Below are 15,316 nucleotides of genomic sequence, written 5' to 3'. Positions count from 1 at the left end.
CCTATTTGTCTAACGATGATAATATTATTATTTCCCCCCTCACGGTGCGTGTGCGCGTTATGCTTACTTGTTTGGTTAATTGGCCAGGTTGGGCTGGAGTTGAATTACTTACTTTCCTGCAGTGGTGGGAGGAGCCAATGTTCAGGTTCTTAGTCACGCACCACACAACAAACGGTATAACGCGGATCACTATGCCTGCTTCCTTTTTTTTTGTTACGTGATGTAGTCCTGTTCGTCACAGTAGCCTCTTACACCTTTGTCTCACATGTTGTTTTTTTCTTCCGTTTCAGTGTCCATATCTTTTTTTTTTTTTAAAAGTCGTCTCTCATATAATACGAAAGAGTTTCCAGTTGGTTCACATATTCATTATTCTTTATCATCGTTGCTGTTGACGCTATTTACTCTTCGTTTATAGAGCCCAGCACTTGCGGTGAGAGAACAGTAGTGAAGGACAAAGGAAAAAAAAAAAGAAAACAAAGCATCAAAAAAGAAGAAGGGAGGTACTAACAATGAGTGCGCCGCGTGTCAATACGAAAACTTCTGCTGGTAAGAAAAATCAGGGAGAAAGCAGCTCTACCAAAAATGATGACAACCGAGAGGCATTTGTCTCCCGAATGCTTTCCTTCTGGCCGAAGGTTACACAAGAGATTGGTGTGAGCAGTATTTTGGGCGCTGCCGTGGGCGTCACGTCTAGACGTCTCACCTCCGATGCGTTATATGGTACCGGCCTCGCTTTCATTGTGCTACAGTTTCTTAACTTCTTTGGTTATATTCAAATAAACTGGAAGAAGGTGGAGATGGATGCTGGAAAAGTTTTGGATCAGAACGGTGACAACAAATTGAACCAATTGGACCTTAAAGCCCTCATGCAGCGTTTTATCCTCTACGTCGGGCAGGGAGTCGGTGACATCGGGGGGTTCGTGACAGGTTTCTACTTTGGTGCTCGGTACTTGGCCTAAAAGACTATAGAGAACACCTCTTTCTTATTTTCTTTTTAAAAAATTTCTCTTCGTGCTCCCAAGATCTTCTTGGGAGTGCGTTTTAGAGCCATTGATGTTACTGTTTCAGGTTTACTAACTTTTTCCTTCTGGGGTGCACGGCTTGTGTAACACTTCAGCGTTTGGGTTCTATTCCTTGTGCAACTTTTTTCTCCTCTGTGTTGTGTGAGGAGTGTGTGATTGTTTTGTACCCGTGCTCCTCCTATGGATTTCTTGTTGTCCAGGTTCAAAAGTTGCGTTTGAGGATTTGTCCCGTAGTTTGTAACACCCACGTTTCTTCCTTTTTTTTGCCCTTTTTAAAGAAAAATATGCAACGTGTTATTGTTGGGACTCCGTGAAACTGTTTTATTTTATGTTCACCTTGCGGAGTGATGGTGAGAGGGGAGGAGTTTGAAGGTGGCTCAACCCGGTAATCAATGGGAAGTGGAAGCAACTCCATAATGAGCGCAATTCGGTTGAACATATGTAATTAGGTATTATTCAACAACGCGGATAATCCCCGTCAGGGCGGATGCTGCCATATTTTCGTGCTCTTTCTTTTTTTTCTTTTTGGCCATGTTTCCTTGCGATCAAAACCCTTCTGGTGCGTGTGCGCCGACACCTTGAGGAATACTTGTTGTTTCTAGTTGTAGCGAGCCAATGATGGTGGCAACTGCTCAGGTTGTTGGATATATATATTTTCTTTCTGATTTTACCTCTTCGTGATATTTCTCTCTTCGTTATTCCCTTTTCCTTGTCTTCTTGATTTTTTTTAAATGCTTATGCGCGCACATGTGCACATATGCAATGTATGCATATGTGTATATGATTTCTCTGTGCGCACGTTGTTTTGTGTTCAAAGAGCGAAGAATAGTTTTTTTTGCTGTTGCTACAAGTCGTGATGCATCAGACGTTCGCATCGTTCACATCATTTTTACAAAGCACCACAGACCAGGCCAAGAAACTTACATATGACGGACTCGAGTTTGTAAAGAAAGCACAGTGCATTGACATTGAGGAGAAATGTGAAAGATTGTCAGGGTTGTTTGCACTTCCGGATTCCGTAGTTTCCAATGAGGAAAATGAAGCGAAAACTGCAACAAGCGAGGGAGACTTGGTGAAGTCAGTCATCCCAAAAGAACTTGTCGCAAATCCTCCAACTGATTGGGAAGAAGCGGCAGAAGAGTGGAGCCGTCTGACGATGTTTTCGCTGCAATGTGTTAGCTCCTGCCTCATCTCTCCCAGTGCCATTCTTGAGAATGAAGCAGTTACCGAAAGGTTGTGTGCGTTACTGGGAGTCAATTCAGTGAAGGACCTTCCCATTCCTCCGCAAGCCGGTTTCTGTTGGCCATCTCAAGAATTGGTACGATGGGTGCTGTCGGCTAAAGTTGTACACGAGTTCCGCTCGTCTCTGGTCCCTCGTTACATCTCTGATGAGCAGTATTGGGTAAACATCTCGTGGCGATTTCAACTTTATCAAATGTGCTGTAGTGCGCTCCAACTTCTTGACGTCATGGAGGCTGTGGCCACGAAACCAAATGTTGCAGGTGACGTAGATGCGGATAATACAGACACTGTTTCCAAAAACGAGGATATGAACTGGCAGAAATTACGACATGAACTGACCGAGCGGTACGAGTTAGCGGCATGGGTGAAGGAGCGATGCTCGGCGGCGCTGGCTGAGGTGGACTTGGCATCCACAAACCTTCATCTTCTTATCAGTCTCGTACAAAAGGGGGAGGTGACGGATTTGGGGGATTCGGTACTAGAGAGCTGCAAGTACCACAAAACCAAACTGAGCCGACTTATTGGAGTGGCAATGGCCCAACCTGAGAAACTGCTGAATAGTGAGTTGTGTTGTGAGAAGGGATCTCTCTTTGCCCGGTTAGTAAATATGAATAAGGAACTTGGGACAGTCATCGAATCATATACGTTGTTACCAAAACGTGATTCCTCTGAAATGGTGAGGAGGGCAACAGTGGATGGGGATTTAGCTCCGTGTGATGCAAATGTGTTGGCTCAGAGGCAAAACTCTGATGACGCCGTCTTTGAGGCCGCTTTGCCATGGGAAAATGATGGTGAAGGAGAGCCGTGATCAATCTGGGTGATCGAGGGAAGTACATGTTGATGGAATATTACATTATTATTATTATTGTTGTTTTCTCTTGCATTTCACCTTAACCCCATTGGGAGGTTATCCGTTGCGTGCAAAATACACACAAGCAGCTAATGGGGCGGTACGGGTATGATTCTGCAGGATTCCGTCCTTTCTACTTCCTGCACATTAAAATACGAAATGAAGGGAGTGTATATATTTTTATGCTCTCGTCGCATTACTCCGATTTCGCCTTTTGACTTCGTCTGGTTTCGATTCGGGGGGGGGGGAGGGAGAAGTACTGGCGGTAGCTTTGCGGGAATTCTTTTTTTCTTCTCTCTTGTCTCCCCCTTTCAGTTTACTCGGCGGTAGCGTTTCTCACCACTCCTGGTACAATGCAGATCTCTCTCTCTCTCTCTCTTTATTGTTGTTATTGTCATAATTTCTTTCGCTTCACTCCTGCTTCTCTTTCCTTGCATTTACATGGTAATTAATGTGATCCAACTGTGCATATTTGTTTTGCTGAGCCAGTTTATAACAATTTCTGATTTTTTTTCTTCTAAATCCTGAGGGTTATGTGTAGCCACAAACTCACGCCTACGTCTATGAATGCTTATGACGTGCTTCGAGTTTTGTATACGCGCACTGTCGTTGCATGCGTAAAGTGTGCGAAAGTGAACGACGGTGAGAGGGGATGCCAGTGAATGGAAAAAAAGGAAGAAGCAAGGAAAAAGAAGTGAAGAAGTCATGGGTTGTTAAGAGATACTCAAAAACCCCGAGTTTGGTGGTGCGGTGGAATCAAAGAGCGGAACGGCTGTTTTTTTTAGTTTTATTTTTCGTTTTGTGTTGCAGCAATGTTGCAGTGTCATTCTCTCCTTTGTCAGTGTCGATATCCCTTTTTCACCTTTCTACTCTCTTGTATCGGGAGATGAGTACTGTGTTTCCCCTTCTTCGGGCATTGGGAAAGGTATCACATTTTACAGAAGTACAGACAAGAGCAGTTGGAAAGGCACAGCAGATATTGTTCGGCTCCGTGGGTAGTAATGCGCAAAAATGCACCACATCACATGGCGAGGTCGCAGCTCTTCGCTGCCGGTATCGAGTATGCGATGCCTTTGAGGTACCAATGTCTTTTATCGGGTCTTGTCAGGAACACGGTGACAATATGATACTCGCGCACGTGCCGGGTCTTCCCGGTGCGTTCCCCGTTTCTACCGAAGAGTTGCATCGTCACAAGTCTTTTTTCCTTATTGATAATTCTCGTGATGACTGGGGCAGCGCCACCGTTAACAATGCAGACGACATGCAGCTCAGCGAATGTGTGCAACTGTCTCTGCTTTGTGTGATGGAGGCGCTCGAAACTGAGGGTGGCGGGGCTTCCATTCTCGATAAGTTACTTTCGTTGGTGCGCCGCCGAGCTGCATCGCTTCGTGGTTCAGAGTTGCTTTTGGCGACGGGGAGCCGTATTAACGAGGGGGGATTAGAGCTCTCATTTCCGTACCACTGCGGTAATAGTCACGCTTCGAAACGTTACTTTGACATATCACAGGAGGCATGCACGCTTTTTGGACCCCATGTCAAGCACGGAACCAAAATGTTGTGCCGCTACGGCACCGCGGTGGTTGTGGGCGTGGCACCGGAGGAATCATTGGGGTGCCCTGTGCCGTTTTGGAATCCGTTGGGTGCCCCCGCTGCCTGTTTAGCACCAGTCTTTAGTGGTTGCCCAGCCATTCCCGTGGGTGAGGTGAAGTTGGAATACAACGGACCTACGACGAGTTCCTCGCTTCTTGATGCTGAGGACGCATCCCGCTACCTAAACCCAACAGTTGATGGACGCTTCGATGTGTCATCATGGTTGAATGAAGGTCTCTTTGGGGTGAAAGTTGGGCAGCCAGTTGAGGATGGTTGTGTTGCCCACGGTGTTTGTTATGACTTAAACCTGTGCGAGTTTGTGTTGTTTGTTAGGGAATTATCCTCGGGTGAGGTTCGTCCCTCGTCGCACTGCCTTTTGAAGTAGTTGGGCCCAGTTTCTTTTTTTTTTTTAATAAAATTGATTATCATTTTGCGGTTTGGGCAGTTTGCGAAGCATGATAGGTGTGTTATAGTCGTGTGTTCCTGTACGGGGGATGCTGTGTCGTAGCGCTCTTCTCATTGCGGATGGGTTTCTTTCTTCAGGGTACTCCTTTCACACACTGTTTGTATGTTTGGTACCTTACTCTTTAAAGCGCTGGTTTCCCCGTCATGCTTTGCGTAAAAGCGACCATAGAAAAGATAGCATAGCCACAGCCATGTCTCGCCTTGGAAGAGATGAGCCTTTGCAGCCATCTCAGGAGAACTCTCGGGAGCCGTCGCTGGAACTTAATGGAGCAGGAACCTTGAGTCACATCAAGCGGCAGTTCATTTCAAGTTTGGTTGGCTCATCAGCTGAGAATGGCGCAATAGCATGGTCTCCGTCAGTGTCATCTGAAGGATCCGAAACTGATGATGAGGAGCCTTTGGCGGAGACACTGCAGGGAAATGATAAGGCCGACTTGTGTGAAGATGTCCCTCCGCGTATGTCTAGTGAACTTGTAGTATTCGACGGTGAGGGGGTTCGACCCTCACAACCCGATCGCCCCGAAGGGGGTTCTGATCGTGTGAAACCCATTTTATTATGCACATTAGCAGGCGGTGTTGCGGCCAGTATCATGCGGCACCGACTAGGAGCGGTATGTCGCTTTACGCTTAGTGGGTTGGCAATGACGCAGTTGCTATCCATATTGGGTTACGCAACCGTGGAGTGGAGGAGTTTGTTTGATGATGTTATTGGTCTCTGGACATCTGATGGAACCGACGGTTTCATCTGCAATGCAGTGGTCGCTTTGTTAGGTTCTGTTATGCGTCGTTGTGCCTTTCTCACGGGAGTAATTGGGGGATTCTTTGTCCTGTAGCGTTTCTTCCCCTCCTCCTTTTCTTTAGATGCAAATAGTTGAATCAACACACCGTTGATTATGGCGTGACATACAAATATTAGCTACTATACATATTATTTACTTGTTTTTGTCTTTTTACGTTGTGTGGTGTACGTCTCGATCGCTCACTGATCTGTGAGGTGTTATCGCCTCATGTACTTATTTATGTGTTCCCGCATCCATTCCGGTAGTGCGACACGCTGCAAGCATTTACGTTGGTTGAGTGACCATCTTCACTCTTTTACATGTGGCTGCGAGTATTTTAACTCTTCAAACCAGAAGTAACCACCAAACAAACAGGAAAGTAAACTATATTGGTACCTGTATGTGTGTGAGGCCCATGAATTATTCACTTTTGGCTCTGCTTGCTTCCACTTCCTCATACGGCTGTTCTTGCCTACTATTATTTCCCATAATTTATTTCCTTTTGTTTCTGCGTTTGGTTATGTTACCGTCATTTGCAATATGTTTTTGGTGTTCGTTTGTGAGGGAAGAGGAGGTTAATATGGGGGCCATATGATAAGTTTGTTGTTGAACTTTCCTCAAAGAGGTCTTTTTTGGAGTGCACCACATAAAGTAGACATGCCGAATGTCAGTTAATAAAACAAATTTAACTGTTTTCGACCTGTTCCATATGGACATGTTGCCATTGTGAAAAAAAAAAACCAAAAGGGAGATCACTCCACTATTGTTGTATCACTGAACTGAGATGCAGTGCGGCGTACCGTTTCGTGTTTCGTTCGTCTCCGCCGCTCGTCCCATTCCGCTCCTTTCCATAGTAAAGGAAGTGTTTGCAATATTTAGGGATCACCAATTACCGTCTGTTCGTTTATGTTGTTGATGTTGTTGCTGTGCGGAGGTCAAAAGGAAGGAGATGTTGACAAAAAGAAAACGACAAAAAAGGAAGAGGAAAAAAAAAAGAGAATGAATGCAAAACGTAAATAAACGTCTAAAATGAAAATTTCCCCTTATGAAGCACGTATTCATGTAAACTTCACAATTCCATTTTTTTTTTTGTCTTTCATCCCATTCTTGTTCTTGTAACCTCTCCTTAGAAGTAACGTCGTTGAGAATTAAAGCAAGAAGGCAAAGCAACCCAAGATTCGGTGTACGCTTAAACCTTTAATAAGCGTTATTATTATCATTTTTTTTTTCACAAACTAGAAGGTAACAGAGGGTGAGTGCCGGTTACGTCTACACTGACAGGTGACTAAGAACCAAGCACACCTACAAAGTAAATCTTTGTTTTTTCTTTTGTTAAGGATAATAAAACAAGGAGGAAAGAAAAAAGAAAAAAAAATGCCAAACCTCGTTGTCACTGCAACTTTCAGCCCTCCAGCTTTCAGCATTGTTGGTTCACCGCTGCGGGAGGATACGATTAAGCACATGGAGGAACGTATTCCCACCGTGCTTTCCACTGCACTCAGCCGTTCTCGTGAACCTTCTTATTTTGTGCACAGCAAAAACCCCGAATCATGGAAGATGGAATTAAGTCAACACTTTTGTGACGAACTGCACCGCGCCGCCGTGTCTCTCGTCATCATTGAGTGCCTTGACGCGGAAGGTTGGGTTTTACGCACCAGCAGTTCTTCTCAGGATACTAATGAAGGTAAATGCTGCATTAAGTTTTATTTCACTCGCTCTTAGTGGCCAGTGTATTTGGGCCGTAAGCTCAAAGAAAAAAAAAAAGGAATCTGAATTAAAAATAAATGAGAAAGAATTATGAAAGGAAAATTAATATATATATATATAAAGAATTTGAAAAAAAGGGGAGGGGGAAAAAGGAGGGAGAGCGAAATGAAGGTACGTTTCTTTCTTTGTTTGTTTGTTTTGATAAATGTATAAAGTAAAAGAAAAAAATAATAATATATTTTATATACGTCTGTGCTGGTGTGACTGCGCGTACCCAATGCGGGAGAGAAAAAGTCATTGGCACACACACACACAAAAAAAAAAAGAAGGCGCCAGCACAGAAAAGAAGGATGATAAGAGTTTTCTTAACGCGGAGCATTTTTTTTGATTATTATTGCTTCGTCTTTTTATCAGCACCCTTTTTTCCTAACGCTTGCGGAGTTGTTTATGTATGATATACCTGCGCTGGTCTTTCATCTTTATATTTATTTTTGATGTTCGTTATGATTATTTTTTCACCCTTTCTCCGCGTATATGAGCATTTTGGGACTTTCGGCGCCGGTTTTTTTTTATATTCGAAAGGGTCGTATGTGAGTGAACGGAAGAAAGGAAAAGAAAAAAAAGGAGGCTGAAAGGAGAAGGAGGAGATGTATTTCGAATAGACGGGAATGAAAACAAAATTACATATATATATAAGAAAGAAAAAGAAAAAAAAACAGAGAATAGAAACGAGAAACAAAAAAGGAAAAGAGGGAAAAGCGTAAGAAAGAATAGGACAATTGTAAAGTCCATAACCCTAACGCATGCAGACGGGTTTTTTCTCTCCGCTATGTTTTCTTTACCTTGACTCGACTTAAATATGTGTTCCCAGTGGCGATGGCGTGCTGGCCTTTGGGCCAATGCTTCGCTTTCCTTCACTATTTGTTTGATGGTCCCTTCATCTTTTGCCACTTGCGGTTTACCCGCTGCCTCCTCATTTCTTTTTTTCCCCCTTTCTTCGTCTTCTTCATTCCCTCCCCCTTTTTTTAATTCCTTTTCATCAAGTTACCAAACGTACAGTCACTTTCTTTTTCTTTACTTGGTAGTAGATATTGCATTTACGCTTATTCTCTGGCATGCGCTCGTGCACATCCGAACTGTCCTGACCGGCGCCAAGGCCCCCATATTTTTTAAAAAAATGTCTGCAGCACCAAATTGTGGAGAATTTTGTTGAGCTCGTTTTTGAGTAGATTTCTATCCCGTGCCGGATGTGTAGGTGTTTGTTTATGCATATCGGTTTGCGTTTTTTTTTTGTAAGAATTTTGGTGCATTAAAGTCCGTTGCACAACTACCGTAGCGAGATTCAGTAGGTCGTATGGCAATGTTTTTTGGCATTGTTGTGACGGCTGCAGTTGACTGTGTTGAAGTCGCGTACAAAACTATGAGGAATCTCACGCATCCGCACATATTCATATTCATATTTATGCTACTCATATGATCGCAGACATGAGGTTATGATGCAGTTCCACACATTACGCATTAACACTGAGGCATCGAGAGCCTTTTTTTTTTTGCACTAAGTGGTTGCCTCATAACTTGTTGACGCCCTGTCAAAATCTGTATTGGTGGATTGTTAGAGAAAGTGTTCTGTTTTTAATGTAGGGGGAAAATAACTTTTCCTACTATGAGTTTTTTTTTCTTTTGTTGGTGATATGTTTCTGCCCTATGCGTGTGCGTGTATGCGGAAGACAAGTAAAAGTTTCTAATATGTCTTAGTTCCCTTTAAATCTTCCTTGCATGTGTGTATTATTGTGTGGGCGTGGATTTGGCACCTCAATGTCGGCAAAAGCTTTTCCCACATTTGTTGCGTATTTGTGTGTAGTTGGAGTTGTTGCATCCAATCGTCACTTTTTGTTTTAATCATAAATGTGCCGTTTTTCCTTTCGGTTTTATTGTTTGATGGTTCGGGGAAGCGGAAGAAGGAGAAAACAAAAAGGAAGTTATCAGGGGGAAAAAAGAAAGAATCAAAAGAAAAAAAAGGGAAAAATAACTTGTTACCATTACGATCCGAATAAAGAGGACAAATGCCACCTGTGGTTAAGCGCCCCCTTTGGTCGTACTTTACGCCTGCGACATTTGCGAGCACACTTCACCGCACGGCATATCACACACCCAAGCTTATGTTTGGCGTAGCGGCTGCTGCTATTCTCGCCAAACAATCGTACTATCGTGGTTCACTTGCAGATGAGGAGGAAAACACATGTGACCGCATTGAGCGTCGCGCGTATGTTGCGCTTCCAGACGGGCGGATGGCACTTGTGTATCCAATCATTGACACGCAACTGACTCCCACAAGGGCTCTACTTTCCCTTTTCGACATGATGAACCCATTGCCGTAAACGTGTAACGTTGAGGTCTCCGCGTAACGTTCATCGCCTTGCATGTGCGGTAAACACACACGCATGCACATACACTCACAAAAGACGCGTAGAAACTTATTTCCTTTCAATTCCCCTTTGTTTAGTCGAGGCGGACATCTAATCTCATTCGTCCGGTTTCGCAACTCAGTGCCTCATTGCCATCATCTGTGCGTGGGTTATAGCATTCCCGTGCATAAGTGATAGAGTAGGGATTGGACTTGGCGGGGATATGGGAATGAGTGCTTATGTTTATTTGTAGGTGAATGTGAAGATTGAGGGAAAAGTGTTTCTCGTTTTATTTGTATTGAGGCATCTTCCAATGAAGTTGACGGAGTGGCACGAGGGAACTGGTACGTTTTCATAGCAGTGTGTATTATTCCCATGAACATTGTTTTAGCAGTTACTAGTAGTGTTATGCATATGATTAGTAAGGGTTTTATGCGGTCCGTCCCCTCGCTGTACGTATTTCAGTTTCAGGATACAGTTTGTGAAGTGGGCTAAAACGTTTTGTGTGGAATATGAAGTTCTACATCAGTGATGTGCTGTTCCATTCAAACATGTGTTTTTTAATATCTGCATGTAATATTCCATGTGCAAGTATTTGATGTCCTTTTCTTCACTGGCTTGTCGCAAGTAAGGGTATATATCAGTATTAGGATCTTTTTAAAAATCCTTTTCCCTCCCTGTTTAACAGAGTAAAGGAGGTTTCGGCACTTTGTGCAAGGGAAAAAGAAAAGAAGGGAGATAAGAGGAGGGGGTGAGGGAGGGGAACATGTCTGGCTTCCCGCCTCCGTCTCTGGTTAGCGGTGACGATGAGAGTGACGCGAAAGGAAACAGATCGATGTTGCGCTCCGTGGAATCAACCGAAGCCGCATGTGCTGCCGTTGTAGCAGGTCCTGTTGTTGACATTTCAAATGCCACTCTCATGTGCCGACGTGGTGTTCATGACAGGATCCGTCGAACTTACTGGAAGTTGATGATTGGACTTTTTCCACATGATGTAACTGGGTGGGAAGCGATTGAGAGTAAGAAGGCGAGTGAGTATAAGGAGCTTGTGCGTCTTATATGCACGCTAGACGAAAATAATAACGTCGTTATCTGTGAGAATAGTAACCGTGAAATTGATATTGACATCCCGCGCACAATGCCCACTATGCATTTTTTCAATTTGGAGCGTGACTTCACGGTGATAGAGGGCATCCCCACAACCTTTTCCCCAATGCAGCAATGTCTGCGTCGCATCCTTCACACCTTCGCTGGGGTTAATAAAGGTTTTGGCTACGTACAAGGCATGAATGAGCTCGTGGGCCACTTGCTCTTTGCCTTCACGTGTGGCGAACCTTCTGCCGTTGACGAAACTGTGGAGGCGGACGTGTTCTTTTTCTTCCAGAGAATGCTCTCACACCTAGGGGATGATTTCTGTCGTACTCTTGACTTTGACAAGAACACGGGAGTTATGAGTACCATTAGAAATTTTGAGCGTATCGTCCAGTTTGTAGACCCAGAACTTTGGGATCACCTGGAGACCAACGAAATACGCTCCGAGTTTTATGCATTTCGTTGGTTAACCCTGCTGTTCACTCAGGAGTTTAATGTTCCCGATGTGTTTAGGATATGGGATTTTATTTTTTCTTTTGGGGAAGATATATGTGGCGTAGTTATTTACATTGCCGCTGCCATGTTGGTGTATAAGCGGGATGATATACTGGCGTTGGACCATTTAGGCACTATTCTTCCATTCTTGCAATCATATCCCTCGTGCGACGTCGTCGAGTTTCTAGACATCGCATCGACTTGGGTGATGCGGTTTGGATTTCAACCAATCGCGTGGTTAAAGTCGGGGAGTCGTGAGGATGCAAACAAATTGCGTGAACGCTACAAATTTAGCGGTGCTGGTGGCCCGTCTTGGAAGGAAAATTTGACAGGTTGGGTCTCTTCTATGTGGAAATCGTAGCGCTAAATGACCCTCCTTGGTGGTGTTGCTCTCGTTGGGACTTGAACCGGTTAACATATTGTTGTTGCTTTTGTTGTTGGAGCGTTTGGTGCTGTTCTACGCACCTTTTTGGTTGTGATACTCTTGTGAACTTGCCTCCCCTTGTTCTTATTTCGCTTGTACATATTTATATGTTTATATATTCATATGTTTGTGTGCTTGCTTATGTGTTTGTATTGGCTTTTACTTGGTGGGGCGGGGGCGAGCGCATGGTGTCCAACTCTGTTCCCGCCTTGGGGGTTGTTTTATTTTCTTTTTACATCTCTTGTTTCCCGTGGAGTTTTGCACCCCACAATAAAAAGGGAAATTGTGATGATCGCTGTGGGAAAGGGGAAAGCAGAATACGCTCCCGGTATACTTGGGTGGTATTGTGATTACCAATATCGCCGCTTCTTTCGGCCATGTGTAACTTTCATTTGCCGCGTTTGTCACCGCCTTTGTCTCTCCCTTGGTTCACTGCTTCGTCTTTTGTATTTTATTTACTCTTTCTTTCCTCATCTCGTCGTCGTATGCGTCTGCTGCCAAGCCGGGGCCGCAAATACCGTCCACGCAAAAGGGGAAAAGGGCCTCTATTCACCGTGGAAACAACGGGCGCTAAGACGTGAGGACTTCGGTTGCCGGAACGGCGCTGAGACCCATAGAATTACTCATAAACAGACAAATTATAAATATAGACTTAGTCAGTGACGTACGCTAAAACCGTGCGGACAAAATATACAGAACGGGTTTGTTTTTTATTTTACATCTTCACTTTTGTTATTATCAACAGTATGTCGTCACTAAAAGGGGCGCCGAGTCTTCAGAGACAACCGACCAAACAGTTTTCGTTTGACGTGTTAGACGAGTTCTATGAGGGTGAGGATGCCTACGTCCAGTCTGACTTTGATGGAGAGGAAGTGGAGAGCAAAAAGAAGGAGGAAAAAAAGAAGGAAAAGAGCAAGAAGAAAAAGAAGAAAAAAGATAAAAAGGAAAAGAAATCAAAATCCAAAGAGGAGAAAAGCACAAATAAGAAGGGAGGGAAGGACACAAAGGAAACAATCAGCACCGCATCGGTGAGCGCTGCTAGTGGAACCGAAAGTGGAGGAAAAGCTAAAACCTCCGATGATTACGACTACACGTATGATGATGATTCATTTGATAAGTACTCAGAGGATTTTGACGATGAAATACCCGTTGCGCCGCCTTCGGCATCCAGTAGTGGAGGAAGCGATCCACCAAGCTCAGGAAGGCAACCTGCACGCAAGGAACTCTTCTCGGAGGAGGCGGCTAAGGCTGCAAAGGAACAATACGAACAACAGATGCGGCAGATGCAAGAGGAACAAGAGCGGAGGGAAAAGGCCCTGCAACGGCAACAGGAGGAACTGCGGGCGCAAATGGAGGAGTTCAAGCGGTTGCAAGAAGAGAAACAAAAAGAAATGGAGATAGAAGCGCGGGCTATGAGGAACACCGTAGGGGGCGCACCTGCAATTGGATTTCCTACCGGTGCAACCGGGATGGAAGCGAAAACGGGCCTGCCGCAAGAGGAGCAGCCAGTCGCGAATATTGAGAGCCAGCGCCGCCGACAGCGTGAAAGGGAACGTGCAGTACACCTTCGGCGGCTGGAGCAGGAGGAAGCAGCACGAACTCTTTTTCAACGCCTCGCGCAGGATGTTCGTGAAGTGTTCCACGAGCTCAACTTGTCTGTTGTTGCAGCAGAGAGGGAACGGCTCTTAAAAGATGAACGATATCGCAAGGAGCGTGAGGTGCGGGACCGTCGTGAGGAATTGGAACGACGGGAATGGCTACAGAAAGAAGTAAAGGAACGTGAGGAGCGTTTTTGGGCTGCAATGGAGGACCGTGAGGAACGATTTCGGACGTTAATTGATGCGAAGATCGCGAAGGATGATGAGGAGCGTGAAGCTCGTCGAAAACGTGATCTGGAGGATCGTGAGGAGCGAGCCAAGAACGAGAGGGAGTTACGCGACGAGATAACCCGCATGGAAAGTCAGCGACGTGATCGCGAAGATGCAGGCATTCGCGAACGGGATCAGAAGTTTTTGCAAACACAACTTGACGACATGAAACGGAGATATGAAAACCAGTTGGAGGAAGCGCGGCGTCAGTTGGAGCTTGCTCGTGCGCACTCCGAAGAGATGCATCGTACGGAGCTTGCGGCGATGGAGAAGCGGTATGCTGAATCGTCAGCACACAGTGATAGATTGCATATGCAGCACGTAGAATCTTTTGAAGCACATACAAAGAACGCCGCCGAGTTGCAAAAGATAGTTGAAGTGCTGCACAAGGATATGGAGAAAGCAACGCAGATGAATGAGGCTGTCACCGATGAGCGACTTGAGGTACTCCGACAAAAAGAACGACTCATTAATGAGCAGAAGGCACTAGTGGACTCTGTGCTTGAAGAAATCAAATATACGAAAGGGGAAATGGAGAAGGAGCGGGCTCGTATTGCCTCGTTGTATGCAAAGTTTGACATTGGGTTGTCCAACTTCACAAGAGAAGCTGCAGAGGAGCGCCGCCGTTGCCAGGAGTCTCAAGCACACTATGAAACGTTGCGAGAGCAGCTTGAGAAGGACAGGAGGTTAATGCTCCACGAGGTATCGCAGGAGCGGAAACTCTTTGAACAACAGTATGAGGAGTTCATGGCAAAAAAACTGCATGCCATGGCTGAGTTACAGGAAGAACGAATGGCAATTTCTCGTGAGCGGACCGAAGCCGCAATGCTTCGAGAACGGCGGAACAATGATGAAGCGGAATTACTCAAATCCTTACGCGCTCAAGAGGAAGCATACGCAGCAAAAGTGGATGCGATGGAGGAGGATCGTGTTGCCATTGGTGAAATGCGCCGCGAACAAAAGCGGTTGTGTGACGAAATCGCTGCAGAGCGCGAGGCACTTCGGCAAGAGCGTAAATCTTTTGAAGAAGAAAAGGTTGAACTCCTGCGACGATTTGAGGATCTTCAACGGTACGCCATGGAGTCTAGCGCGACTAATGAGCGTCTGCGGAAGGAAGTGGCGAGGCAAAGCGCCGAGGTGGTGGTCCGTGAGCCCCCGGCAAAACGTATAGAACCGCATGTGGATCCATCGGAATTGAATAGCGCAACTTCACGACTGCAGATGGATCTTTCTAGACAGCGAGCCATGTTGCAACGCATTTCTCACAGTTGAATGTCGGTACTTTGATGGTGCGGCGGAACAAATTTGCCCACCCACCCCACTTGAAATAAAAGCGGTGATGAGTGAGTGCAAGTAAGTGATTAGGGCGAAGAAAAA

General features: G+C 45.1%; 9 protein-coding genes across 9 annotated transcripts; all 9 read left to right on the top strand.

Annotated features, from left to right (window-relative positions):
• Positions 1 to 509: 509 nt before the first annotated feature.
• Positions 510 to 959, top strand: TbgDal_VI3970 (hypothetical protein, conserved; the record flags this gene model as incomplete). Its single annotated transcript, XM_011775902.1, has 1 exon — positions 510 to 959. The coding sequence occupies one exon, from the start codon at positions 510 to 512 to the stop codon at positions 957 to 959; it is 450 nt and encodes a 149-aa protein (XP_011774204.1).
• A 919-nt stretch (positions 960 to 1,878) lies between these two features.
• On the top strand, positions 1,879 to 3,072 carry TbgDal_VI3960 (hypothetical protein, conserved; the record flags this gene model as incomplete). The annotated part of the gene is made up of 1 exon (XM_011775901.1): positions 1,879 to 3,072. The coding sequence occupies one exon, from the start codon at positions 1,879 to 1,881 to the stop codon at positions 3,070 to 3,072; it is 1,194 nt and encodes a 397-aa protein (XP_011774203.1).
• A 694-nt stretch (positions 3,073 to 3,766) lies between these two features.
• TbgDal_VI3950 (hypothetical protein, conserved) lies at positions 3,767 to 5,089 on the top strand (the record flags this gene model as incomplete). Its single annotated transcript, XM_011775900.1, has 1 exon — positions 3,767 to 5,089. One exon carries the CDS (start codon positions 3,767 to 3,769, stop codon positions 5,087 to 5,089), a length of 1,323 nt encoding a protein of 440 aa, XP_011774202.1.
• A 109-nt stretch (positions 5,090 to 5,198) lies between these two features.
• Positions 5,199 to 6,002, top strand: TbgDal_VI3940 (hypothetical protein, conserved; the record flags this gene model as incomplete). The annotated part of the gene is made up of 1 exon (XM_011775899.1): positions 5,199 to 6,002. The coding sequence occupies one exon, from the start codon at positions 5,199 to 5,201 to the stop codon at positions 6,000 to 6,002; it is 804 nt and encodes a 267-aa protein (XP_011774201.1).
• Positions 6,003 to 7,322: 1,320 nt separating this feature from the next.
• Positions 7,323 to 7,670, top strand: TbgDal_VI3930 (hypothetical protein, conserved; the record flags this gene model as incomplete). The annotated part of the gene is made up of 1 exon (XM_011775898.1): positions 7,323 to 7,670. One exon carries the CDS (start codon positions 7,323 to 7,325, stop codon positions 7,668 to 7,670), a length of 348 nt encoding a protein of 115 aa, XP_011774200.1.
• Positions 7,671 to 9,718: 2,048 nt separating this feature from the next.
• On the top strand, positions 9,719 to 10,033 carry TbgDal_VI3920 (hypothetical protein, conserved; the record flags this gene model as incomplete). The annotated part of the gene is made up of 1 exon (XM_011775897.1): positions 9,719 to 10,033. One exon carries the CDS (start codon positions 9,719 to 9,721, stop codon positions 10,031 to 10,033), a length of 315 nt encoding a protein of 104 aa, XP_011774199.1.
• Positions 10,034 to 10,826: 793 nt separating this feature from the next.
• On the top strand, positions 10,827 to 12,008 carry TbgDal_VI3910 (GTPase activating protein, putative; the record flags this gene model as incomplete). Its single annotated transcript, XM_011775896.1, has 1 exon — positions 10,827 to 12,008. One exon carries the CDS (start codon positions 10,827 to 10,829, stop codon positions 12,006 to 12,008), a length of 1,182 nt encoding a protein of 393 aa, XP_011774198.1.
• A 186-nt stretch (positions 12,009 to 12,194) lies between these two features.
• TbgDal_VI3900 (T. brucei spp.-specific protein) lies at positions 12,195 to 12,734 on the top strand (the record flags this gene model as incomplete). Its single annotated transcript, XM_011775895.1, has 1 exon — positions 12,195 to 12,734. One exon carries the CDS (start codon positions 12,195 to 12,197, stop codon positions 12,732 to 12,734), a length of 540 nt encoding a protein of 179 aa, XP_011774197.1.
• Positions 12,735 to 12,817: 83 nt separating this feature from the next.
• Positions 12,818 to 15,211, top strand: TbgDal_VI3890 (hypothetical protein, conserved; the record flags this gene model as incomplete). Its single annotated transcript, XM_011775894.1, has 1 exon — positions 12,818 to 15,211. The coding sequence occupies one exon, from the start codon at positions 12,818 to 12,820 to the stop codon at positions 15,209 to 15,211; it is 2,394 nt and encodes a 797-aa protein (XP_011774196.1).
• Positions 15,212 to 15,316: the final 105 nt, after the last annotated feature.

This window comes from Trypanosoma brucei, chromosome 6 (assembly GCF_000210295.1).
Source record: "Trypanosoma brucei gambiense DAL972 chromosome 6, complete sequence".
NCBI lineage: Eukaryota > Euglenozoa > Kinetoplastea > Trypanosomatida > Trypanosomatidae > Trypanosoma > Trypanosoma brucei.
This window is presented reverse-complemented; position numbering and strand designations above follow the sequence as displayed.